The sequence below is a fragment of the Pelmatolapia mariae genome, linkage group LG1 (assembly GCF_036321145.2).
Source record: "Pelmatolapia mariae isolate MD_Pm_ZW linkage group LG1, Pm_UMD_F_2, whole genome shotgun sequence".
Lineage (NCBI taxonomy): Eukaryota > Metazoa > Chordata > Actinopteri > Cichliformes > Cichlidae > Pelmatolapia > Pelmatolapia mariae.
Window position 1 is genome coordinate 18,654,070 of NC_086227.1, and position 27,682 is coordinate 18,681,751.

Consider the following 27,682-nt stretch of genomic DNA (forward strand, 5'->3'; position numbering starts at 1 on the left):
GTGCAGGCAGGGTGTAGAAAAGGGGTGAGGGGTGAGTGTGAGAGAAGGACAGCAGAAAAAGTGAAAGTTTATAAGATGAGACCTGCTGTGATGTATGGTTTGGTTTGGAGATGGTGGCACTGACAATAAAACAGCAGGGCAAGCTGGAGGTGGCAGAGTTAAAAAGACGGGAGTGACCATAATGGAAAGGATAAGAAATGACAGGGGATGTTTAAGATGGAGCTACCAGGAAAGGAGGATTGTTCATGGATGTAGTGAAGAAGGACACACAGAGGACTGGAGGATGTTTGATAGGGTGAGATGGAGGCGGACCCCTGAAGAGAGCAGCGGAAAGAAGATGATGTTATTTTTGCTTCATTATTTTTGTACTATTTTGCATGCAGGGTTAGCAGAACACAAGCAGCTAAAACCTGCTGAGACTGCACCTCTTCTGACAGCAGGAACCATCAGTTCATCTTCCAGAGTTTTCCTTATTCCCTGTGTCTTTGCTCTTAGAAAGTATCCGCATAGCAGAAATCATTTGCAGATGAGATGAACAGACTTCTACGTGGAGCTTACACATTCTCTTTGTGCATTCCAGCTCCAAAAACATGCATGTTAGGTTAACTGATGACTAAATTGGCCCAAAGTTTAAATGTGAGTGTGAATGGCTGTCTTTCTCTCTCTGCTAGGCCTGCAACAGACTAGCAACTGGCTCCAGCACCCTCAGCAACACTTTCAAATTTGCCTTGTGAATTCACTGAAAGGCCCATGTTACCATTTCATTCATGCTGCGCTGCTGCCATACTACTCTTTTCTTTACAGATTTCCCTATTTGACACCTACCTTGTATCACAAGAGTGACAGAGATGTGTCTTTCTTTCTAAAAATGAATGTAACGTGTAACAGATAGTGGAAAAACACGTTTAAAAGTCATAAACTTAAGCACGGTTTATTGAGCCTCCTGTCCAACTATTATGTTCTACATCACAACATTTTACATTCCACATCAATGTAACACAGTAAATTAGATAAACAGACTAGAGAACATAAAATAACACAGCACTATCTACAGGCAATCATAAATAAGCACTGACTAAAACAGTATCAACATTTTAAGTTTGGTCTCGGTCCTAGAAAGAAAGGAGAGATCAGTGCAGAGCTCAGAAAAGAGGAGCTGATCTGTGACAGTTAATCTGTCCCACATTTGCCCCGCTTTTCAGAGACGCTGCGCTGATATGGCCCTGGTACACAGTCAAAATGGAAGTACCAATCATTCCTGGTATCTGATTTTTTTTAGGAAAATCACTTATAAAAATTGAGAAAAATATCAAAAAAAGAAAACCATTATAAAAAAATACTCTATTGACCAATACACAATGAAAACGGGTAGAAAGTTGAAGGTTTACCTCACCAAAGGGTTGTAACTAAAATCAGACTATAGTCAGTGACATTCAGTGGAGAGTGTGCAATATCAATACCAAGTCTCATTACATTTTTTTCCTGATTTACTATACATGTTTGTATGTGCGTGAGAAGTGAATCTAGCTAGCTAATGTTAGTTAAAACACAATCAAGGGACAAACTATACATTATATTAAGTCTTTTATGTACACCGCGACTGCTGTGCTAAATGTTCTGCCTCCAAACAAAAGCATAATCAATGTAGTTTAAATAAACTGTTACGTGAAACTATTCAGGAATGCTTATTTAAATCCCACTATTTAGCATTTTAGTGTGTACAGCAGTGTACAAGTATCCAACAAAACCACACTATACTGTAGTTGTAAGGACACGTGAGAACATTTCTAATGTTTTTAAATATTTTTATACTATTGCCTGTCACAATTTGAGAATACATCACATTGATGACAACTTTTAGTTTACAACTACAATATAGCCTGTTAACTACTGCTTATGAATGTTTAATAGAGAGCCATCTCCCAAAGTTTTGCCAATTGCCTTCTTTGACTCCTTCATGGTAATTAGTATGTTACATCAAAAAAACAAACAAACAAAAAACCTCCCAAAATTTGTAAACATCTCATAGGATCATCCAACTACATGCAACTCTTCTCAAAATCCTGCTGAATGTCATATTTCATTAGACATTCATCTACACAGCCTTATTGTTGTAAGTTTAATAACATTCTGGAGGAAAATGACAACTATTTTGCACCAATAAAGGTTTTTTTTAAAGACCTTGCATAGATAATTGATGTGCATTCCATATTTGCAGCGCGTTTTACTTGAGACTTTGACCTTCAACTCAGCTGTCTTCATAAAGAGAAATGGATTACAGGGGATTCACCCACCAAATTTTACCTGTACTCGTCATGTGTCGTCATTTCTTGTGATATTTAAAGCATTATTTAAGTACCATACAATCAGATGAGAGTCGACGACCCCTTTCACTGACTTACAAAAACCTGCTAATCAAAGCAACAGCTGAGCAAGTTGATGTGAGGGAAACGTGCAGAGACATTCAAATCATCAACACTAGCACGCCACTTTCAACTAATAAAAGGTACCGCTTTTTAACCAGTGATTCATTTCAATGGATTTAATCTACAGTAATCTTTTTATGAGTCTTTTCCCACTTAAAGGATCGATTACCAAAAGCTCAGAAGCCGGATTTTAGATTTTATCCTCCCAAAAACAGTACTGATGGACCTCTGAACATCCCATTTACGATTTGTTAGTAACTTGAGGAACATCAGAGTACGCCAGGAGACGGTGGATAAAGTAATAAAAGAAACAGATGGTAATACAAACAGCTGTGGAGCAGCTAACCAGGCAAACGGAAACTCAAAGTGACCTCATTTCAGATGACACGGTCACAAGAACCAGACAGCACACATCTATCGTGCCCGCACATGCCAATCAGCGGCATGCTCTTAAGACTCCCTCTCGATTAAAACGGTTCGCTTCTGAAGAACAGTTTGGCATCGGATGGTTAATCTACACCGATAGGAATTACTACCTTTACGTTACTACCTTCCTGCCTCAATAATGCCAGGTGTTTATCCTGAGACTGGACAATAGTATGGCTTAGTCAGCAAAAGCCTGGTTTCCATAATTCTGTACACACATTATTAGAACTACCCTGCAAACAAAAAACCTCTAGGAATAAATCTTTGAAGTTAAATCTGTCCTGTAGACATTTTCCCAAAAAGGTGGATGATTAGACATCTAGTGAGTTGATTTTTTAATGAAACAATACATTTTGTTTTTAAGAGAAAACCAAGACTTGTGGACTTGTGACTGAGATGCAGGCCTATAGATATAACTGAATGAAGATTTCCCTATGATGACTATCAACACAGTAGCTAAACATGCAGCCACTTCATAACTATAAAATGTGGAACATGAATAAGTGTACATGTAACTGTGGCAGCCTACACATTAAAATATACAGTAGACAATTAAGACTGTTTTGTGATTTGCCTGCTTAACCATTCACATCAGAACAAACTTGATTGTTTGGCAGTATTTGGTAATAAAGTGTTTCTCATTTTTATGATATGCATTTTGTATATTATATATGAGTACATTTGTGCCCAACCCACCTAAAAAAGAAAAAAGAAAAAGAAAAAACTTATTTGCGCAAAGATGAATGGAAAAATAAATTGGTAATGACATGCAGGCAAGACCAAGTTTGAAATTATTGCTGTAAATTATTGAAATATGGGCTTTACTAACATTTTATTAACATTTTACAAGCATCAAAAAATGTTTTTTTAAAGTAGCTGTCAATAAATCTCACCCAAGCACCTGTATTGTCTTTTGTCCTTTAACATGAATGCGATATGTGAATAAAAAAAGTCAGGTTAAGCGAATGTTTGATTTACGACTCCCTTGCTAGATGTTAAGTTACAAAATGTAATAAAAAAACTGATGAAAGATTACACTGCAGCACATTTACAGCATAATACACCAAACACTGTAGAGGTTATATACAGTATGTGTACTAACATTTCATTCATTGAACAAGTGAAACTCACATGCTGCATTAATGTGACTGAAGTTTTGGTCACACGGGCTTAGAGGCTGGTTGGCAACCCCTTGGCGTCCTCTGGTTGCTAGGGGGAAAACGTGTATTCCTTAACTAGTTGGTGATTGCTTGCAAGCAGGGGGAAATGAGCTCCGCAGAGGGCGCTGCACCAAAAATCTCAGACACTCGCCAATTACTCGCTGAGCGATAGTGAAACTTGAGGGAGTGCAAGTTTGGAGAACTTTCACCTTCAAAGTAAAAGTTGTGTCTTACTATTGCTGTCAACATGTTTTAAAAGGCGCAAATGGATCAGCTTCTGGTTTGTGTCACAGTTTTTGAAATTTCACTCAGTGAACAGTTGGCGAGTATTTGGAGGTAATATCCATGCAAACTGTAAGTAACCACAGCAATAAGCTAGCAACCAAACCTCTTTGTTAATCATTTCACGTAGTCGTTGGCAGAAACTACTTGCCAGCCGGTTGGGGAGCACACTTATTTTCCCTGGCAACCAGAGGTTTCCAGGGATATGCTAACAAGCCTCTAAGCCTTTGTGACTGAGGCTGTAGCAGTCGATTTCACAGATAGCCAGCAATCTCCAGCAAACACTCTCCAATCGGCTGGATAATACACATTTTTCCCTAATGATCAGTGGTTGCCAGGGGGTCACAGCTTGGTTTCTAGGCTTGCATGACCAGGGCCTTACAGAGACTGTAGGCATCTGACTAGCTGAATTTTACAAATGCCTAATTTTATCTTATTCTGAAGGTCACTGGATAACTGACTTCTTATGAAGTTCTTTCACTGGCAGAGAAAAAATGTGACACATTACATTCCTCATTTATGTCAAAACAAAATAACTGACTTTCATCTCATGTCATACTGACTCCAGAGTTTCAAGGGTTTATTTTTTTTTATAAATGTGCGAGTCTTTGTGGTGTCAGCTATTTAGTTCACGAGTTGCTGAGACCCCATTACATCACTTACTGGAGCTTTTTATAGCGTGGCATGACGTTAAAGTCTTGCAGCCTAGAGAGAACGCTCAAACATAATCCAGCACTTTTGCTACTTTTTGTAGGGTAGCCATAATACCAATCTAACAACTTATCACTTTTTAACTAATTTAGACTGTCGTCAGCACCTCTAAAGCTACGGTCTCTGAGAAAACAGGTGAAAAGCATGAATTAATTCCTGCCACAATAGTTTAATTTCCAGAAATTTAAACGGTTAAAGAAAGAAAAGAAAAAACAGTACATAAGATAAATGTGTTTGCCCTGAGGCACTTGGTAGTGGCTCTGATAAATCACTGAAAAACACTACCTTTTCAGTCAAAGCAGTTGTATAGTTTGTCTCAGAAGTTGCATTCAAATTGTCAATTCAAAAATAATGCACATGGTGTGACACACACTGACAATCGTGATCTTCCTAGTGTTCGTCTAGAGTTGTAGTGTCTAGTACAATACACGATGGTGAATATCAAAATGCTACAGAAAAGGGCAGAAGCGCAATATACAGTATGTATGAGCTAAAACTAAACATGAGCGTGTTCTTTTTTTGTTCTTTTTTCAGGGGCAGGGAGATGAGAAAGGGATCAGAACAGATGGCCAGAAGGCTAAAGGAGGAGAGACACGGGAGCTGGGCATCAACATGGGAAAATCCTACTTGGGAAAGTTGTTCTGTTGCCGGCGCTTCGCCGACCTCATTTTCTCAAAGCGTGACTCCATTTCCTCTAGGACTTTGGGGGTGTACCTTACTACCAGCTTCACTGTGCCCTGAGCTGCTTTGAGGAGTTCCACAGCTTTCTCATGGTGCTCTCCTTCCACACTCTAAAGGCAAAAGAAACAGAAATTGAGTTTAAGATTTCACCAGGAACAGATAAAAGTCCATGATCTCTACAGATTAACCTACTGGGTCCAATTATTAAACACAAGAGCAATGAGGTATGTGGCCACTTTTGGAGTAAACAAGAGTTTTATATGTACTGGAGTGAATGTAGTTCCAACATAAGCTCTAGCAGCTGTTCACATATAACAGCCTGCAATTTGGAAATTTTAATGAGGGAACAAGCTGAGCAATAAACAAAGTCAACTGGATGATTGCTATTGGCTGATCTTTGAGATTTACACTTCCAGACAATAGCATGGCACGTTTACATTCAATGTTCCATCAGTACTCACTGTGTCCATCTTTAAGCCATGATAAACATGTTGAACAAATTAACATTTCCAGAGCTTTACAAGAGGAACCTGACACCTTCATTATTTACATCAATATATTATTACTACCATTATTATTATTAGTATTATTATTATTATTATTTCTAAACGTACAAAATTGACAGTTTCCTGTCACTGACATAAGGAAATGTTTTTCCATCGCGCCAAGAAGACGCCAAAGACTCCACAGGATTTCTGAGGTTTTTTTTCTGACAGCTGCTTCGTGCCAGCTCACTGGTAATATGGATTACTGAAGAAGGTTTAGCTGGTAAATGGCCATCATTGTCAGACTCTATGGCTAACAATGAACCAACATGATGATGATAGTCTGAAAATAAAAAAGCACAGGTGAGCACAGGGGATTTTATTGTTTTTTTTAATTTAATTTAATTTTTTTTGTTGACGCAAATTCCACTGTCAGTCCCTATGATGGACAAACTGTTGCCAACAACTCCAAGCTACAAGCTGATATCTTCTTATAGCACTCCCCTGTTTATTAGGCTTTAATAAGCTTCATTTTAAGGCACTACTAGAAGAGTTTGACAAGCGGGAGAGTTGTTGACCTGCCTTACAAGTTCTCATTAATAAATTATGGTGTAACAAGTTAATAAACAAGGATTTTACAAGTAGATGCGTCACCAGATTTTTGCACGGTGATTGCAGTTCCTTTTTTTTTAAATCCTGAAACAAAATCTAGCTGTGCATTAGTTTTTTTGAAGAATGCATTATTTCTAATATCTGTCTGTTTTAAAAATAAATCTGAAATAGAGAATTTGATCGGGCTCAGTTTAAACTGTAAACCATGCTGTGAATTACACACACGCACCACTCCATTCACTGAGAGAAGCTGGTCCCCTCTTTTCAGGCCTCCATGTCGGTCAGCGATGCCTCCTGGGATGATCCGTGAGATGTAAATTGGTGAGTTTTGCTCCTTTCCGCCCATTATATTGAAACCCAACCCTTCTTCTGTCTTGGGCAGTTCCACAACTCGTGGATGTGAGTGTCCCTCACTTGCTGCAAAAGCTGCCACTGTAGCCTACAAATAGGAAAGTGGTGTTTAGATATCTCGTCTGTATGTACTGCAGTCAAAGCACAAAATTACCCATTTTAAGAAATTAAATGTCTGAAATTAAGATTACAAAAAGACCAAATCTTGTGTTCAGACAGTAACTGACAACTGTCTACCTTTGCTGTGGCATTGGCCCTGACCTCGGGGCTGCTGTTGATGTCCACTGTTTCATACACATGCTCATAGACCTGAGGAGACATTAGTGGACAGTATTTCAACAGGCGAACACAAAGAATTCAAACCAAACCAAAGGGTTAACCTTCTATAAACCATAAAAGCTGTGGGCAGCCAGCATATTTCTACTACTGTCACAAACACTTTTGGACACAGTATACTTTAAAATTTTGAGTTAAGTCAATACTTAACAATAAATCAGGGGAAAAAAGAATTGGCTGTGCAATTTAAGTATTTTGCAATATTTTACATTTTATTTCACACTATGGCTGGTGTACATCTGTAAACAATGTCGTTGTCAGTCCACTATTTACAGCATTCGATCACATCAATTTCAAGGAGGCTGCAAAACTTTGTAAAAGGGGACTTATATGATGTGAAAATGTTTATCAAAGGGAAAATGTGATTTTTCAGACACTCTAGCTTAACGTTATCTGGTATAACACTAGCTGTTGTTCTTATAGCCGTCTGGCTATCAGCTGTCCCAAAGCGGCAGTACACAATTGTTATATTATCGGGAACGAATAAGTTTGTTTATGCACGTTTTATTATGTTAGAGTCTCGATTTCAGTTGAGGGGATGAGGCGTGAGGTGAGGAAAACGAGAATGAGTTGGAGGTTAGGGAGCAGAGAGGAGGGGTGGATGTGCCAGATGAAGAAGAGGAGGCCAAAGAGGTAATGATAAAGAGATGTTGAAAACATAAATGTACAAATCTTAAATGGTCATATATAGCTGGAAAGAGCTATTAGTGACATTAAATTTAAACTAACTTTTAACCAGACTTCCTCTCTCTTTCTTAATTCTGGAGCATTCTATTGGGAATCCTATTGGGATGCAGAGGGTTTGGCTCCAAACTGTGAACTAATGTCTCTTAATTAAGTGTTTGATAAGTGAATGATACAAGACGAAAGAGACTCACTTCTCTGACAGCATTACAGAATTCACTCTGTAGGACCCTCTGTAGTGCCTGCAGCTTCTGGGGAGGCACTTCCCCTGTCCTCTGGAGTTTATCAAGCAATTCAATAGCACGGTTGATATCTGTCAACAAGAACATGTACATAACCATTACTGAGGCATGCAAATGTAGATTTTAACATTGGCAGTTAGAGTTGCCCACATCAGTGTCAGAGCACATTTACTTGCACTACATTTGTTCTGATTATAGATATGCTCCGGACAAGCTTGTCTCCCACGGTCACCAGAACATACTACAATTAGTACAAATCGCTATAATGCAATAATAAAGCAACTCTCAGAGTAACATGAAGTAAATTCAACCACCCCTGACGGGATGAGGCACCAGGCATCACGTTTTTGTTTTGTTTATTTTGTTTTTGTGAATGTACAGCTTACTTTAATAGCAATGAATTCATAAGCATTTGTAAGTTTATGAAATATTTATAATCGTTAAGTTTTACGTGTAAGTTTAAACTAACACATAAATCTGGGCTTCCTCTGCACATTTCAGCAACACACACCCAGAATTTATGTTATTTACAGACAGGTCGCAAAAATTAATATAATGATACAACCAGCGTAACTGTAAAATCTTCTTTCTTTTATGGTAAGATACAGTGAACAAACCAGCCAGATTGACTAACCACTGTCTGTTGTCATTAATATTAGCTAGGTGGCTAACGTACTAAGTACAAAAATGTAGCCGTAATAGCTGTGGCTGCTTTAGTTGGGTGACTATATATACATAATCATACAAGAATTAACCGCAAGATGTCTATTCTATCGTTATCCCACCATAAAACAGAGTACACAGACAAAAAATAAACCGCCTACTTTAATAAGCTAATGCTAGCTAGGCTAGGTTTATGTCGCCCGCATATCACAACAAATATTTTTAAGCTAAAGCTAGCTAGCTAATTAACTTCACCTCTTTCCAATCGCACGGGCTCCCCAAGCGATGCCATTATTGAAATGAGAGGATGTTTGGCGTTAGGGAGATAGTTCGCTAAAAGGAAAAATACTGAAAACTAAATTTGGTAATCCTGGCTGGTGTTATGTGCGCTTAACTGAGACGATAAATCAGATTAGCCAAGTTAGCCGGCTAGGCTAGCTGCCAGTGTCATGATGCATTCAGGGAAACCTCGTAAAACTGTGAACTCGGAATGTTCAGTCACATTCTAAAGTCACTGCGTGTGTATTTGTTACCCTATCCTTTTACTAGACGACTACTCGTGTAAAACTATGATATATCATACATACATAAGCCACATAGATTTACCAATATTCCACCTCGCTTTAGTGTACAAATGTCCTTTCTTTAATTCGTCCAAACGTACACCTTAGATAGCAGTTTCAAATGTTGGATATTAGTAATGCCAGATTTAGTTTTAAGCACAGAGGTTTGATTTTATTATGTTTACTGCTGATGCTGACAATGAGAGTAGGGATATTTTTGTGCCATGCATATAGCCCACTGAAGGTCTCGTTGGCTAGAATCCAAACCCTAGATTCCATATTACCATTTAACAACCCGAGGGGCGGAGAACTCTCCATTTAACAGCTTCGCTCAGCCTCCACAGACATAGCTCAAAGGACGATTACATTAATATGTAATACCACAACAAGGGCCAGCCAGAGGGAGCTTTATTTGGCTTTTTGTTGACGTCTGATATGAGCGCTCTCTCTGCCACCCCCTACTGGTGAGCTGCATCACATTTTGAGCCTCCATGAATGCAGAAAACTGCAGCTGCACTGCTTCTCTGTATCCTGAAAGTTTAGAGCATGATTCACTCCTGACCACACCCCAGTGGGTGATGAAACGCAAATCTTTTGACAGGTGATGAAAAAGACCTCGTGTGACGTCACGAATGTGGGCGTGGCACAAAGCAGACACACTTAAAGACTTGGTGAGCAGCAGCTTTTGTTCTTTTCTTAACACAGTAGGCCCATTGTTTTCCTAAAATATTTTTTCTTCTTGTTTTTATTTCCTCAGCAACAGCAAAGTAATACCACATTATACTGTAGGATTCACTCATATGCCTGATTTATGGTCACACCAAAAAACACCATGGGCTTCACCCTGCCTCCCTTTATGCACTCTTTTATTAAATGTATAATTGGCAGATTATTTTTTTGATCTTTGTAAAAAAATAATAGCCTAAGGCTCATGCTCATGATAAACAAAGCACATCCTTATCATCTTATCTAAAATGTTGAATGGCTGATTCATTGTCCTATGTGCTGAGGACGGGATAGTGTTTGAATTTTACTAAATCATTCCCATTTATACCTTCAGGTGGATTTTTCTGGAAGACCAGATCATTTATGATATTGTTCGTCTTCCCACTGTTTGTGTTGCAGAAGCCTTGGTATCTTTTTTTTTTTTTATGATATTAACTCACAGCATCATCATCAGGCTTCTGTGAAGGGTCCAAGCAGGGCAGTGAAGAAGCTGGCCCATCCTTCCTTCAACGTCTTCAGATCTGGCTGTCTTCGCACTTACCTTCAGGCTGATGGAGGCGTGGTAAAATGAGGTGATTGTGTTCATTCATAAGGGATCGCTGGTGTTTTGAAGAAATTTTGTATATGCATTTTCTTGTTGTTTTTAATCTTTTTGCAGTATGTTCTGGAAATGTTTCATGTAACGAAGATGAGACGCTGAACATATTTTATTGTATTCCCACTAAAACCTTAAGCTATGGAATCCAGACTTGGCAGGTATGCATTGCAATGAGTTATTAGCTGCCTGAGGGAGAAAGTTGATTCTTTTAACCCAGGTGCCAAACCAGTTATGGAGATCGGCTTCTCCTTCTGATCACAGTGACTTTAGAGCTAAAAAAAATCAGTGGTGATTGTCCTATTGTGGAGGAGTTAAAGCTGGGATTACAGCACACTAATAACAAAATGCTGGGTGTACATTTTTAATGTACACAAATGTATGGGTGGTTGAATCCATCACTGTCAAACTCAGGCAGTGTACCCACTTGTACTAGTCTGCACTTGAATGTGTAGGCGCTTTTCTTGTGTTAATAGGGTCTCGTAATTGCGCGACATCACACGTGCAGCTGGAGCAAAAGCTCTGAACACCTGTGTATGAACACTAAAGATCCAAAGCACATAAACTTGTTTTGAAAAAAATGTGCTGGTGGGGAGCAGGAAGCGGTTTAGGGGCACCTCCTCTCTCTTTCTCCAGTTTCTTTTCCTTCCTGAAGTAGCTGAATGACACCAGGAGCTGCTTTCTGTACTCTAACACTCGTTATCTTTGAGTGACCCAAAGCAAGGACTCGTTTTCTTCTCTTAAAACATCACTTCTTGTTGCTCAGGATTTGAATTTCTGCTCTTTCATGCTTCGGACGTGTGGCGGTTTGTGCGCATGCATGTGTGCATATGTGCCTCCTCCCTCCTTGCCTGCAGACTGTCCGTATAATAAAGTTTACCCTGCCTAAAAATGCACCGTTGAAACTTTATCGACATTGATTTTGTTTTTCAGTTGCCTATAGTCATTTTTATTTCTTCAAATATTTCAGTTTAATATTGCAAACAACTTCACAACATACAAAATGAATAATATTAACCCAGAAACATGTCAATGAATAAATTTTATATATATATATATATATTTATATAATTTTTATATATATATCTTGTCCTCTGGTGGGGATAAAAAAATAAACAGCAAAGCTTTGACAACAGCACCTTGACATAGTATGTAATTCCAACATTACCTTGAGAAGTTTAGAACAGTAAACAGATAAATTACTTGAGAGGAAATTGTTTTCTGCTGAATATGTAAACGGAATGTTTTTTTTAATAACTTTTTTTGGTCAGCATCATATCCTTTTTTTTCTGTAAGTGGAGAATTTATTGATTCACAATTGAAGCAGCATGCAAGCTTTTGAAGATGGAACTGTCCTCGCTCTCTCTCTGTCTCCCACTTTGTCTCTCTCTCTCTCTCTCTCTCTCTCTCTCGCTCATTTCTTGCCTGTTAATTTTTTTCCCTTCCTTTTCTAATTCTTGGCAACGTAAACAAATCACAATGTCTTGAGGAATGTGATATAGTAATTTAAACTGGGCGCAAATGACTGATCAGATTTTTTTTAATTGTTTACAAGGTCATGAATATGTTCAATAAATAGACTGTAGTATCACTTTTACTGTATAAACTTCATCTTTTTTTACATGCAGTCCATAAAATTTTCATTTGACGGAATAATTTACCCTGTTATGTATATATACAAATAGATATTTTCTCTTTATTCTCTTTTTTAAACTCTTCAATAAAATCTATACATTTTATACACTATCTCCCTCTTTTAATGGTCAATGTGCATACACATGAAGTGTCTATCCTTATAAACCGCCAGCCAATCTTCTTTTTGCTATCCATGGTAAGCGCTCGCACGTAGGACTGGGTTGTCCTGCATTGGGAATTATAATGCCGCTTGTCTATTCCTCTGCAGCCCTCCTTTGTGTACCCCATGGGGTTGCATTTGGTCTCATAAAAGTATTGCTTCAGTTGGCCATTGGGGACAGGGACCTTTTCCATGACGGTAACTTGCTGCCCGGACATGTCTATTGCCGTCTTTTTATCCACAGCTGTCACCCACTGGCTAATACTGTCACACACACTGAGCTCTCCACGTCGTGAGGGATCGGAGTGTCGCCGCACCCTCATGGACATATTAGCGGCATCCAGATAGTTTTTGTATTCCTCCAGGAGAAAGAGCAACGGCGGCTCCAAAGGCACTTGGTTGCTGATCATCACCCGCGAGTTGTACAGATCGACATCCTTGGCCTCCGTGGTGACCACAGAGGATGGGCCACCACCTCCCTGGCTCTTATCGGCCCCCTGTCCCAGCTGCGCCGCCTCGCCCTCCACCTCCAGCAACTCCTCTATCACTTGCTCAAACGTGTCTGTGAGCGAGGGCAGTTCCCCACGCTGGCCTGGCCCTCCACCGCTCTGGGGAGTCCCGTGGCCTCTTTCGGCCGTTGCAGCAGCGCCCAAGTAGCCTTCCGTCCGATGGCCCCGCATGCCCGGGGCATCTCTCAGGGGCGCAGCTCTCATGCAACTGAAGTATGAAATAACCATAGTAAGGAACAGGATGGTCATCACTCTTCTAACCTGGTGGAACTGGAGGGACGGGAGAGAGACACAGAAAGAAAACAAGAGGAGAGAGGAGGGTTGGGGGAGGGCGAGAGAACGAGATGGTCAGTCAAAGAGCATATTCAACAAAGTTAGCTTATTTTTGATCCATAATGCACCACGTAAGCCTCTCCTCCTATTTCCACCCTCCACTCTTTGTTTGCAAGCCAAAAAACTGGAGCCAGTAGCTTCGGAATAATCACAACATGTTTTTATTAAACTGATATTGGCACTGTGTCATCGGTGTTTTCAAATTGTTTGCAAACTGTAATCATTCTGTTCCTATGTGAGGTCTGGCTTAGATCTCTATTTGTTGGCAGCAATGCACAAAAGCTGTGCTGAGCATCAAAGCGGCTGCTTATTACAAAAGATAAGATTACACAAATAGATGTCGAAACATCCTAACAGCTTTTTGACTGGTCTGTTAAAAGGCACGGTGCCGTGTATATTTACAATGGCCACACCTGCCAATCATGGCTTTCTGTTGGAATAATTGGCTCTTTTTCTTTCTTTCTTTCTTTTTTTTTGGCTGTACTGAAAGCTCACAGCTGCCCCCTGCTTTTGGGTAAGGAAATTGAGGATTTTCATTCTTAAACTTCATCCTGTAGTTGTTGAATTCTTGTGGATGGATTTATGCCCGCCCCCCCAACCCGCGTTACGAATACGCGACCGTGACGTTACCGTACAAACAAATCACCGGTATTAACACTTCGGGAACCTCCGGTGTGGACAGCACTTCCTAACAGAGTCAGTGTGTTTGTGTCAGCGCTGGCAAACACTGATGCTGCAGTATTACTTTATTAAAAAGAGAAAACAAAAAAAACCCAAAACTGGTCTGTGCTGTAGGACGGGTTAGTACTACACCTTGTAGTCATGAATGGGAACTATGGGTTTGTTGAGGGACACTGTTTGTTTTCGGCAGGTGGAAGGCGAGAGCACTGCGGGATGAATTAACAGGAAACTGAATGACAGAATGATTTGACATCCTGCCGTGCAAAGCACTGCTATCGAGGCTCTGGAGAACAACTCAAAACATACGCAAAACCAAACTGAAACACTGTACATATATATTGTAAAATTACCTGAGCATGTGTGCATCCCTTACCTCTGAGAAGCTCTAAGATTCACAGCAAATCAATGAATCCAAAGGACATAGATCTAAAAACACCCATAATTTTTTAAAAAAAGAAAAAAAAAAATCTAGATCTTGCTTTCCACAGGGGCTAATTTAAAAATAGCCCGGCCGAGGCTTTGACTGCACTCTGCATGTCCGAGCCTGACACAGGAAAACACGGCGAGAGCGAGCCCCTGCTCCAGCCTCCACTCACAGAACGGACACAAGGACCTTTACAGTATAAGGAGGAGCGAAACCCCACCTTAAAAGCATTTGTTTCATTCTTAATTGGTATCTGGGGCTGTGGCTGCAATTAACCGACACCACGGTGACTGCCATAGAGATATCTCGTCTAAAAATAGACGTGCTGGGAGTCTCACAGTCTCTATTCAGAATATCACATCCTTCTTCTTAATGAGCCACTCATTCCCTGAGCTCAGTGACGTGCTCCTCCGGAGTGTGTGAGTGTGCGTGTTAGAGGGAGGGCATGGGGAGGGGCTGGCTTGTATGTGTTTTGCAGTGAGGTGGTGATGGTGGTGCTGGTGGTGGGGTGGGTATTTTTCCTCTTACCAACTACAATGGGGACAAAGCCAAGAATAAAGAGCTAATTGTCAACTCGGATATTGTTAACAAAATTCCATTTATGGCTCATTAACCCTTCGGTGTTGTGAAGGTTGTGGTTAATGATATCTGAAATGATATCTGCGAGGCTTCCCAGCACTGAGAATCGTGTAGGTTTTTACGGGATCGAGGCCAGTCACGAGCTTTATGTGTAGGATGCATTTAGGCTGATATTATTATCAGCATCGCGCTCAAATGGTTCCACTTCCACATGAGGGAAATGAAGGCAGAGGGCTGATTACTGTTAGGCGTCAAACTTCATGCTGGAAATGGTGCAGACGAAGAGTGCTGCATCTTCCGTAACAGACCACAGGGGTAATATTGCAGTAGCAGGGGGTGGAGAGAGTGCCAGCGTCATTTCGCAGCATAACAACCACAGATGACGTCTCTTCCAGGTCTCCATAGGGGAGAGAATGGAGAGAAGGGGTGGGGTGGAGGAGAGGGGGGGGGGAGAGGTTGCTGGGGGTAATGCCACTCAACAGTGTGCAATTGCAGAGCCATTCCCCCGTGTATCGTCACACCGGGAACAACAGATGATTTTATTTCTATCTCGCTGATTTCCTGTTTCCATCAGTACAATCAATATGGCTTATGCTCTCAATCAACATCCTGTTAAAATGCGATAAAGCCAATGAATCATTTAATTGCTGTGGGACCGGCGGAGGATCTCTGGCTTATATCTGTGAGAGGCTAAATGTGACAACATCCAGTGTCTGAAGATTTTATGCGGATTTCACAGTTAATAAAAAAGCGGCCCGAGCGTTAACAGAATGAGCAATGAATAATAAAGCAAGGGATGGATTACATATGTAAGAATAAGACCCCCCCCCCCCCCCTTGGAGCTTCTAGTTCTCAGCTTTGTGGCAACTTGTGCTTGAGAAAGGTGCAGTTTCCTCTGAGCTGACTGTTTAAAGAATGCACAGCCATCTAAACATGACATGCTGAGAACTGAGCTAATAACATGAACGGGGGGAAAATAAAGCCCACAATAACTGCTGCTCAAACATGCCTTTATTCATGACAGCACGCCTAGAGCGTGAAACACCCCGAACAATAGCAGCAGGTGAGTGTACGGACTCTGTCTTCTGTTTAGCTCCAGATGACCACCTGTTCATCTGCTTTGAGAGCACGGCTGTATGGCAGGGATATGTAACTTACCCTCGCAGTTATTCTTTGTGCCAGGTGGGGATTAAAGTGATAAATGCCTCCTCTGACAGACGCTGAAAAGTTTCCCTAAAGCATGAAAGGACTAGCGTGGCTAGTGTTATTACACACTACAGTAACGTTCCCAGCCTCCATGCACATGTCTGCACACTTTATGGGTTCATCTTTACTAACGGCAGGCGTGATATCTTATAAGCCACTGCATGGGGAAAAAAAACACATCAAGAGAGGAGATCTGAAGTGTGGTTACCACATTTGAATGGAAATGTGCGACCCCATGGCAACATTTGTTCTCTGCCTCTGTCTCTGCTCCCTCGTGGGCACCCATCTTTGTTTAATTCCTCAAGAATACGGTTTACCTGGCAACATGTTTTATCACGCTCAATAAGTATAGCACACAAAGCCAAATGTTCAGTTTGAGAGCAGGAAAAGTACAGCAAATATTATCAAAATGGCTACCCTAGGACCCCTTGTGCACTACAACGCAGCACTTAAAGAAAACAAACAAACAGGCATTTAGACTTAATTGTGTTGTCTGCAGTAATGGCTGACACATGTGGAAGCTTGCTTCCTGAGATCTATTTTCAATCTGATGCAGCTTCAGAGCACGTTTTACTAATACATGAGCATCACTGAGGATTATACCTGGCCGCCAGGCCAACCCCAGCCACTGCCACAGAAAGCCCAGCATTCAAATACCTGCTGAGTGATTTATGCTACCCAAAAGAGCTGTTAACTCCCTCCCACACTGCGTGCAGCAGTGGGCACTTTAGAGGATACAACAGCAACATACAGCATGGTAAAATCCTTACTGATGTGCTTAGGTTCTTGTAAGCTTAGCGAAGAAATCCTCATTTTAACCCATGAATGACCAACAGACCTGCGGCTGCACACTGACAGCGCTGCTGTGCCCGGCTTTGTACACTAGATGGCATATGAGACCGTCAAATAGTCTGAGCTCGTTTTCTTCCACCCTTTCTCCACCTTTCTCTCCTCTGTTTTTCCTTCCTCCCCATGAAATACGATAGATAGATAGATAGATAGATAGATAGATAGATAGATAGATAGATAGATAGATAGATAGATAGATAGATAGATAGATAGATAGATAGATAGGACAGACATTGTCTTTTCCAGGGCATAGTCATACAAGACATCTATAAAGTTAAGTTGGATGTTGTTTAGTTACAAGCCCAATTTGCTTTTATCTTCGGAAAGAATGGTTCATCAAAAAATTCGTCATTAAACCATCTATTAATCTGAGATTACTTATTGAACCACATATTTTCACACCGCAAATGAGCCAGTTTCCTCCCACTTTGTTTGAATCCATAATTATTGTGAGGTTTTGTTTTGTTTTTCAACACGAGCACACACCGCCAAAAAAAACCCCCAACAGTGTGTGTTGGCCGACCGAGCTAGGCGTTTAGGTCTCGGGTTTCCTATAAAGTCTTAATGAGTTCATCAAAGTTTTTCCCTCCAACAAAACAACAATACAAAAAAACTGTCTGGAGTGTTTCTGTCTCTTTTCTCACAGAGGAGGAGGTGGAGAAGGAGGAGGGTCCAAGCTTGGACGAACAAATGCAGACAAACAGCCGGAGGAGAGAGTTTATTGAGCAATTTATGTGCGTAAAGTTGCCTTAAAAAACGTCCACACAGATGCACACTGGACGGCTTCCACTTTGCTAGCTATGGAGAAATGCCTACCTATATGTACCACTGGCTGCTCCAATAATGTAACCACAGACTTTTTCCCCCTTCTTCTTCTTCTTCTTCTTCTCGAGATTACATCTGCTGAGCTCGTGCTCCCCACTGGAAACCCAATCAACATAATAACTCCGTTTTTTATTAATGAACGCGAGGATAAGGTTACACATATCCCCTCTCGGGCTGCTGCGCTGTCTGTTCGCAGGATAACCGGGCTTGATCGAGCTACTTTTAGACCCCCCCGCCCTACCCAGTCCACCCCCCCCCCCCCCCCCCCAAACACCACACACACACACACACACACACACACACACACACACACACACACACACACACACCAGCTGTCTTTTCCACTAGCAGCATCAAACACGGCGAAAGTGCCTAAAACAAGTTATCAGAAAGAAGCAGACACATACCTTTTAGTGCCCAGTCGTAAAACAGACCATTCAACAGGACGGTAGTGTCATCTGGGATGTTTTGGACAACTCCCCGAGTAATTTACTTAAGCGGTATTTCTGACCCCCCTTCCCCCCAAAAAAACACTCCTCTCTCCCGACAAGCTTCAGGATATCTCTTCAGCTTTGGAGCAAATAGATTAAATTATTGATAGTGGAAATTGCATGGCTGAGGTAATGCACTCCCATGGCTGCACGGCTCCTTTGGAGATCGCCTGAAACTGAAGTTGTCGCATGCCGAGACGCCGCCGCCGCAGCACCACCACGGAGATGAGAGACCTCTGGAGCTGAAATGAGGAGCCTCTTTGCAACTACAGTAACTTTACTACAGAATGACGCTGCAACATGTGACCTGCCGCTGGCTGACTGCCTGGTCGCATCCAAACTCCTGTTTAAAAAGCCCCGAGGCGGAACTATTAATGCGCGTTCAGTGTGCATTATGTATTATTATTGTTTATCTGCATATCCCGTAGCCTGCATCCACACCATAAGCTGAAAGGAAGCCTCCCCTCTTCCGTATTTTTTTTTTGTACTCAGCCTAAAAGAGGTGGCATTTTTTTAGAAGGTTTTGCGTAACAGCGCGTCTCCACCAAGTCGTGATACACTGCGTGCCATTTACAGATGGCCTATTTGTGTAAAATTAGACATCGGGAAAATTAAAAATAAGCATTTTCTGGTACGGGTCTCGAAATAGTGTCGAGACTGGGCAAGTTATATCAAAGAAAGCTTAAGTATTTGTGTGAAGGAGCCATTTGCGTGCCCCTTTCATATCATTTAATCCATCTTGTGTTAGTATCCCTGATTTAACACATGAAGAACCCTCTCATTTTCTTATATAAACTAGATTTTGGTTGTAATTCTGATGCTATATACACAGAATAAACCCAAATCCAGTATATGACTATCATCTTATAATTTAGCTGCTGTAAAATGGCAGTGTTGGATGCTAACAGGCACAGGAGGGAGGTAAAGATGAGAACTTATTGAAAGCAGTTCTCCTCCTTGCTTTTAAAGTGAGCCATCTCTACAACAGATGGATGGCTCCCCTGGAAGGTGCTCTGCAGTGTAGTAACCAGCTTTCATGGGTTATTATTCCCAAAATGTTAACCTAAGCAAACCACATCATATTTACAGGGAAATCTTGGACCGCGAGGCTGATTTTGATATTGTTTCTCCCCTTGGTTCACTTTCTTTAATGAGGCAGAATTCAAGTGAAGATGTCAGCCGAGGCACAACCTTTCAATGGGTGATGAACGTTTGGAAATTCCACCTCTGATGAATACGAGAGCGAGCATAATGGAGAAACAGAAGCTCATTATCCTTGTGACTTGGCCTCGGTCCAGTGCAAAGATTTATTGTGATGTGTTGGCTATATTGCCATCATGATTCTTCCCTGCACAAGCTTATGAGCTGGAGAGCTCATGTTTGGCATGTAGCTGTATGGGAGTGGATGCTCACACCTGCTTAATGAGTCACTCCCACCTCCAACACCCAGGGAAATGCCAAGATAGATATAGCCCTCCCCGAAGGCTCACAGGAGGTGAGGGCAAACTCTGGATGACAAAGAGTTGCATCAGCAATCACTGAGCGACATGACTCCAAAGAGGATAAAAAAAATGCACACTGCACAAGGGGGCTGTTCCAAACAAGTAATTCATAAATAAATCACTTGGCATCTCATTAGAGGAGCAAAAAACAACAACATGGTCTCTCTCATTTCTGCAAATACAGCACAACTGAAGGTGGTTTATCGAGAGAAGTCGTATGGCTTGCATGTGTTTGAGGCTGGATTTCTGAATGAAATCCACACAATGCCTAATATCTGCAAGGAAATAAGGGGTAGTGGGGAGTATTAGAAGCCCTTTGACTCCTCCAGTTGAGGACCAAACTGAAGCATGACATTGTTGACCTAATACAAGTCACCCACGAGGTCGATTTGAAAACCACTAAACCATCATTGGATCTTGAGGTTTGAGATCTCTGAAGATGAAATTTTCTGTCTTTTGATGTCGTATGGCAACTTTTCATATGCTTTAGTGATCAGAATGACAGGCGAACACGTGTAATTTGAAGTAGCAGTTGGGTAGTTCTCTCCTTACATCTTCCCAGCTCACGACCCTTTTTGTTGTTTGTGCTGCAGGAAGAAGAAGAAGAAGAAACAACCACAAGACCTGACAACACGACCCACTTGTATAACCTTTCAAAGCTTCTCTCGCCAAATGCAGCACGAACGCTGACAGGTCCGCACTGCCGGAAGCTTCACTTAACAAGTAGAATTATGCCTCCTTGCATGAGAGAAGGGGACCATGTAACACAGGCGAAATGACTTTTGCCAAATGTCATTTTCACCGGGGATAAAGCGAGGCGATGAGGGTATTTTGATCAAAGGGAAATTGCATTGCTCCTCAAGGAGGCAACTGAGAAAACATTTCTTTGGATGGAGGTTGTGTGACGTCAAAGGAGACGAGGAGTGAGCTGAGTGAAAACTCTAAATTGATAAAGTCAGTGCAGGGCCTTTTTTGAAAAAGAAATAATCAGATGCTGGTGTGAGGAGTTAATGTCATCCCTCCTGTGATGACAATAACCTTTAATGTGATCATGAAGCAGACAGCAGACTGGGCTTCTAAGCATCATATATGGCCTATAGACTCCTCCTTCCCACACCCTCATTCAGCTGATACATTATTTCTATAGTGGCAGACTGCAAGTCACTCCATAGCCTGTGAAGCCTCTGTCTGTCTGTTTTCTTGCCTTCTGCCCCCCCAACACCACCCTCCCCCATCACTAATGTTTGCTTCACTGCTTATAATAAAATATTTTCTATTTTAAAAAAGAAAGCAGAATTAAGAAAGAGAGGATGCACAAAATTAAAACCCTGCCTTGATTTGCTATAGAGCGATATCCTGCCACCATATGGAAGCAAAAACGCAATTTTCAGAATAAAGGCCTGAAATTAGATACTTTAAATCAACCTTACGGGCCAAAGCCGGCTCACTTTCCGTCTAACTGGCACTCAGGAAACAGCATTAAAAAAAGCTGTTTTGATGGCTTCTGGAAGCTGTCTGAAATCACTGATGTGCTGCATGTTCACATACTGCTGGGAGACACACGTGAATGGTTTGCCGGAATCGTCGAGCATTTCCTGTCACGCCGCGTCATGCATCCTTGTTGTCCCGCAGTGGTCCGTCATATAAGATGTCTTTACAGTAAGAATATTCCAACTGTGTATTAATAACTCATCGTGGGCTTCATCGCTGCGAAACCACAGTCACGCCGCTGAATGACGAATAACTGGTAATTAAATGTTCGGAATAAAGGTTCAAGGCTTCGCCTCCTGCCAGAACTTGTTTAAACAAGCCTCTTAATTGGATGAAGGTGCCAGTGATGAAGATGATGATGATGTGGTGACTAAAGCAGGAGCAGCAGCGGGGACAGCGACGGTGGCGGCGGGCGATGTAGCCTACATTTTCATAATGATTAAGATGATTAATTTTCAATCTAAATATATCGTGACGTCCGCCTCTCTGCGGAGCCCAGATTTCCGCCATCTATACACCCCCCGCCCCCAATAAAAGAAAAATAATAATCAATAGCCTATTTATAATTTATATCAGACATCAAGCGATTGCATTTCATGAATGAAAGCGGGGGGGGAGGGTGTAAAAAAAAATCCGAAATCCGAGTTTTACTGGGGGACAAACGTCGCCCATGTCTATATAGGGAAAATGGCATTTAAATCCGGATTTTTCTACAAAGTGCAGAATTAATGGCGTCGGGGTAAAAAAAAAAAAAAAGAAAGAAAGAAAGAAAAAAAGAAAGAAAAAGAAAAAACCCGACACACAAAGACCAACAATTACATGATGGAGAAAAAAATAGTAGCTGCACGAGACAATCTAACACGTTAATAATGCTATCTTTATTTCCACCCAGGGCGTTTCTTTTTCTTTTTTCCCCGTTTAATTTAAAAAAGGCCCATCCGAAAGAATTTCATCGGATTTTTTTTTTTTTTGCAAAGAAACCTACCATCAGGTTTGTTTTTGACGCCCACCCCAACTCTGCAGAGCTGAGAGTGCAGAGAGAGAGGGGAGATTCTCGGTAAAGATAACACACGCGGAGACGCACGCACACAGGCGCGAGCGCACGCAGGCGCACGCCCGCACACAAACACGCGCAGCCCCATTTATGGACTGATCCGCTGACGTACATTGCAGAAAAGTGCTATAAAAAAACCTTCATACATACAAAGTGTGTCGTGCCACCCCACAGACCCCTCCTAACCCGCCTCCGCTCATCCCTCCTCCTCCACCCAACACGCCCACGCCCACACCATCTAATCCCACGTCTCGATGGAAAAAAAAAACATAAATAAATTAGAAAATAAAAATAAAGCCACGGCCAGAAAATAGAAATAGAAAAAAAATGCTTACGTTTATAAACAGTGCAGTCGGAGGGGAAAAAAGATGGTGCAGTAGAAAAGAAAAGAAAAAAGGTGAGACAATGATAGCATCTGTGTGAATTAAAAAAAAAACATAAGGCCAAAAATTTCTTTAAACTGTCACAATTCCCCCGATCTGACATCCAATGAACCCTTCCTTTCGTTTCGTTCGGCAAATTAATGATTGGTCGTAATTTGTGCAATCAGCGGGTTTTGTGGCACTGATGCCTGGAATGTGGCTATTAAAGTCGCGTCGCTGCCTTTATTAAAGGAGCATTTTTATGAATGTCGGGTTAGCCTAATAAGTAACGTGATCTATTTGGGTTTCAGCGTCTCATAAAATGAGGAGTAATAGGTCATAATGTGCGGAAACCGATCTGGGCGCATTACATTGCTGGGTTAAAATTACGGAAAACGCCAGCAGAAGAAGAAGAAAAAAAAGGAGGGGGGTGTCCCATAATTCAAATGTAATTAGGGATTTACTGGATACTTTCATATTGGAAGTATTTATTTGAAATCGCAGCCCCCTGCACGAGGAGTCTTGATTAAAACAGGACTGCCAGTGGGCGTTGGGGCTTTTCTCTTCCCATGCTGTTGTTTTGCCATGCAATTGCTTCGACTTGGATCAGAAATCTTAAATCTTTGACCAAAGGGGGGGTGAGTGAGAGAGCCGGGGGGGGGGGGGTAGACAATATCCACTGCTTCTGCATTGGTGCGAGACGAATTTTTTAAGGCTACAAGTCCTTCAGGAGGGCACAGAAATAAAATCCCAGGGCAGTTTTGGGTGATGATCATCTAAATCGAATAGACGAGATGAGTGATGCTGATTGCTTTAATTTTAAATTACACAAAAGGAAGAAGAAGAAGGAGAAAAGAAAGCAAGCGAGAAAGAAAGAACGAAAGAAAGAAGCGATGTTTCCCGAACAATTTCCTCTCAAGCCATCTTATCTCTCACCATAACGTTCAGCCATAACATCTGTCAGAGGATGGACTTTAACCACGCCCATCTTTATTGTAATTTCACACAAGAATAAAGCGAACAATTTGTACACAGTAAATGAGCCTCGCTTTGGCAGCAAATCACACGAGTCTAAAAGGGGCGAGGAACTATTTATTCTACCCCCACCGCCCACGCTTTTTTTTCTTAAATTTAAGGCTTTATTTATCTTTTATTATCACTAATATTTTTATTCATTCGTAGCCTGCAGTCTGACAGGTCGACACAGAGCCGTGTACGGACAAAGAGGAGGAGGAGGGGAGGAGGAGGGGGGTAGGGTAGCAGGTGAAGTGAAAAGCACCTTATGAATGAAACCGTGGAGCGGTCGTAGTAAAAACACAAGTGATTTGATGGCGATGACGGGAGGGGGGGCTATGGAGGGAAAAGGGGGGGGGGGTGCTGGCGCGGGAGGGGGGGGGGGGGGAGTAGGGCTATTTTTGGTCGATAACAAAATCCGGAGGGTTTGACATCAAGACAAAACATGAATGCAGCAGACCAAACAAGAAAAATAAGCACAGATAGACAGATAGGTAGATATTTTATGATGTGCACGAGCATCAGTACTCCAGTTCGTGCTGAAAGTATCACTGCAGCGTCTTAAGTCCCATATTGGGAGCATGATTAGGCACAACGCAACGATTACGCAAATTGTGTTGCAGCAGTGTTCGGAAACTCCAAAAAACGCTTCACAAAGCTCCCCGCATGAACGTGCACGCACCTATATTTTATTTAAAAAAGAAAAAAAGCTTAAAAATAACAATAAGTTCAGGATTGCTTTTTAAGAAAGAAAGAAAGAAAGAAAGATATGTTCCGCGGGGTCTTGGTCACCTGGATCGTGCTTCATTTCGGAGTTATTTCGGTCATTCATGTCCACAATGAACACACTGCAAAAGACGAAGGGCTGCATGCTGTAGTTTTAAGTTCATTTCGGAAAAAAAGCCAGCCGAAGCCTCGTGAAAAAAAGCCGACAGGAAGAAAGGATTCACACAAAAAACAATGGATTGTGCTCTTACCTTTATAAGGGCTGACAACCACTATGTGCGTGGTTAGATCTCCGCGACCAAGACTTGCATGTCCCAAAGTTTAACGCAGTGTGGGGGGGCTTATAGGTACCGAGAATGTGATGTGCAAAAGACCAGACGCCCTAACATTTCAACTTTCACAGTGCTCTACAAAAAAAGGGGAAAAAAAGAAAAAAAACACATCTGAAGCACGAGCTCTTTTAATGGCAAGCGCTTTTCTTTTACCCCCTTTTTTAAAATGTTTTCTCTCTCTCTCTTGCTCTCTCCCTCACTTTCTTTTTAGAATCCGGTTTATTTTCCGTTTACAGACCACAGGCTCCTTCAGAATAAGCTTACCAAAAGTTGAAAAAACAATCCCAGGTTTGGCAAAGGGGGGCTGGGAAAAGAGAGAAAGAGAGTTGGCGTCCACTCGGCGTTTTAGTCCATGCACGACTCCGGTGCCTCTGTCCAACGTGCTGAAAGCATAACACAGCCAGGGTAACTATGAGGGGCCAAGAAAATAGCTATATACTTTTTTTTTTTGAGTGCCCACTTTAAACAGCTCTTTTTTCACCCCCCTACTCAGCTTGCTTCCTCACGTCTTGTCACGTGTATTTTCCCACCCCTTGCCAAACCAGTCCTCTTAATATTTGATCACATTTTGGTCGGACATTTCCTCCCAGATAAACAGCACCTATACACCACAAACGCCGGCTCAGTTCGCTCGCCACAGAAAGGCTACACTCTCACGCCAAATTGCAACCGGCAGCGCTGATACTGTGCCCCATTGTTCTTAATGTCATGCTTATGACAAGTGTGACAGCCAAGTGGCACATGTTGCTTATGTTATTTAAACAAGCATGGCCACCGCTCGCAAAAGGCAACATAAATGCATGCATAAAATATAAACCCTTCTCTGCCAGCACTCAGCCCTCCAAGGCAGCCTGTACAGCCCACATCACATCCACACACAGCGCGCAGACACAATGTAATATTTCCTTACCCCTCTCACTGTACCGGCATATCCTGAGCAGAGAAATGCCACACAATCCTTTCTCACACAGGCTTTGTCAACATCAGCCTCATCAGACATGGGTCTCGATACTGAGTTTCTCAAGTAGAGTCCAACCCTTCCAGCAATGCGTTGCCAGACTAAACAGCAAGCACGACTATTTGCTGGTAATCATCCCTTATATGCTGTGTGTTTCCATTGCTACTTACCATTTTCCCCTACGCTGTCCTGGAGATAGAAGTGTCTTAATATCCACTCACTCCAACAGATGCTGGTAGGTAATGTGTCTTGTTTGAAGTCATCATATGAGAACTTCTGCTGTGCTCAGTAGATCGCCCACCACTTCGCTGACTTATGAATCTAATAACCCTTTGCAATATCGGCGTGCTTAAACTCTGTTAGGCAACACCTTGGTGGCTCTACAGTAAAGACAAATATCAACAAGGCTGGCTTGTCAGAAAAGCTTGTACAGATATACGTAACACCCTCGCCAGGACAACGCCATTAGGGGGTCTTACGTGATTGAAATAAGCGACGGCAATACAAGTTTATGGGGGGCACTCGCTCCTGACTGATCGCCTCGTTCACCGCCTCAAATCTTTAAATCCGCATCGAGGAACAACGAAAGAGGCATAAAACTTCTGAGACATTTCTCGATTCACGTGTTTGTGTAATAGACTGTTAACTCCCTCTTTGGCGAAGGGCCATGGGCCTATTACGCATACGCACAACTGGTCATTTAGATTGTTCTTACGGGCAATACGCAGCGGGCTTTTTCTCTTTCTTTCTTTCACATTTACAGCGCCCCGGTGTCTGCTTGTCAAGTTCTAGAGGAACTTGTTGCTGCTCAAAACGAAACCCCCCTCCGCCCTTTTCTTCCTCCCTTTCCTTCTTTTTTTCCCCTTTTCTGCTGGACCACACTCCGTCTCTCTCATATATATATTTACATATATATACATATATATATATATACATATATACTTACACTGTCAAACTCTGCTGAAGTGCTGCGTTTCCCCCCTTCAGGACAGAAATAAATGTTAAAAAAGTTAATCCACGTCCTCCGGAAGCGTTATTACACCGAGAGAAGCGACCACAGTGCGTGAAGTCACGGATGATACTTTTCGATCAGGAATATCTGGAAGTTCAAAGGCGAAATCTGTTTTCAGTAAAATTCCATCAGTTACACTGCCAACACTCAGCCATCTGATTGTTATGCAGTGACGAAGCGCCGTGCTTGCAAGTGAAGCCCCAAATGTACTAAGTAACATGAGTAATAGGTGATGCCTGACTCTTTGCCAACATCCCAAACTTTTTGAGTGCGTGTGTAAGAAAAGTGTCATTCTGTGGTATGATCTTTTTTTCATCTTTTTTTTTTTTGGTCATAGCTTATGGAAATAACGCTGCATGGGTGGCGCGCTATTGGAACCTGTAGGCGTGCTTCTTCAAAAAAAAAAGAAAAAAAGAAAAAAAGAAAAAAAAGAGAGACAATAGCACCAATCTAAAAAATCCTTGGACTTTTTTCTGGAAACAAACAACAAAAACATTAAATTACACCCCCCCCCCCCCCCCCCCCCCCAAAAAAAAAAGGAAAAAAAGCTGCTCATCAAAGTGTTTCAGGTACCTGGATGCCATCCCACCCACACC

General features: G+C 41.7%; 2 protein-coding genes across 6 annotated transcripts; both read right to left on the minus strand.

Moving 5' to 3' along the window:
• Nucleotides 1–904: 904 nt before the first annotated feature.
• On the minus strand, nucleotides 905–9,504 carry lin7c (lin-7 homolog C (C. elegans)). The gene is made up of 5 exons (XM_063474652.1): nucleotides 9,315–9,504; nucleotides 8,349–8,467; nucleotides 7,372–7,443; nucleotides 7,013–7,222; nucleotides 905–5,796 (listed from the first exon to the last, which is right to left on the minus strand). The coding sequence occupies exons 1-5, from the start codon at nucleotides 9,349–9,351 to the stop codon at nucleotides 5,629–5,631; spliced, it is 606 nt and encodes a 201-aa protein (XP_063330722.1). The 5' UTR covers nucleotides 9,352–9,504; the 3' UTR covers nucleotides 905–5,628.
• A 2,543-nt stretch (nucleotides 9,505–12,047) lies between these two features.
• Nucleotides 12,048–26,440, minus strand: bdnf (brain-derived neurotrophic factor). Of its 5 annotated transcripts, none has more exons than XM_063493326.1 (2): nucleotides 26,245–26,440; nucleotides 12,048–13,517 (listed from the first exon to the last, which is right to left on the minus strand). In XM_063493326.1, exons 1-2 carry the CDS (start codon nucleotides 26,245–26,247, stop codon nucleotides 12,687–12,689), a joined length of 834 nt encoding a protein of 277 aa, XP_063349396.1. In that variant the 5' UTR covers nucleotides 26,248–26,440; the 3' UTR covers nucleotides 12,048–12,686. The 5 variants fall into 5 exon arrangements, with proteins under 5 accessions (XP_063349396.1, XP_063349643.1, XP_063349561.1 ...); XM_063493573.1 differs by lacking the exon at nucleotides 26,245–26,440 and adding an exon at nucleotides 25,381–25,569; XM_063493491.1 differs by lacking the exon at nucleotides 26,245–26,440 and adding an exon at nucleotides 25,036–25,568.
• Between the last annotated feature and the right edge of the window lie 1,242 nt (nucleotides 26,441–27,682).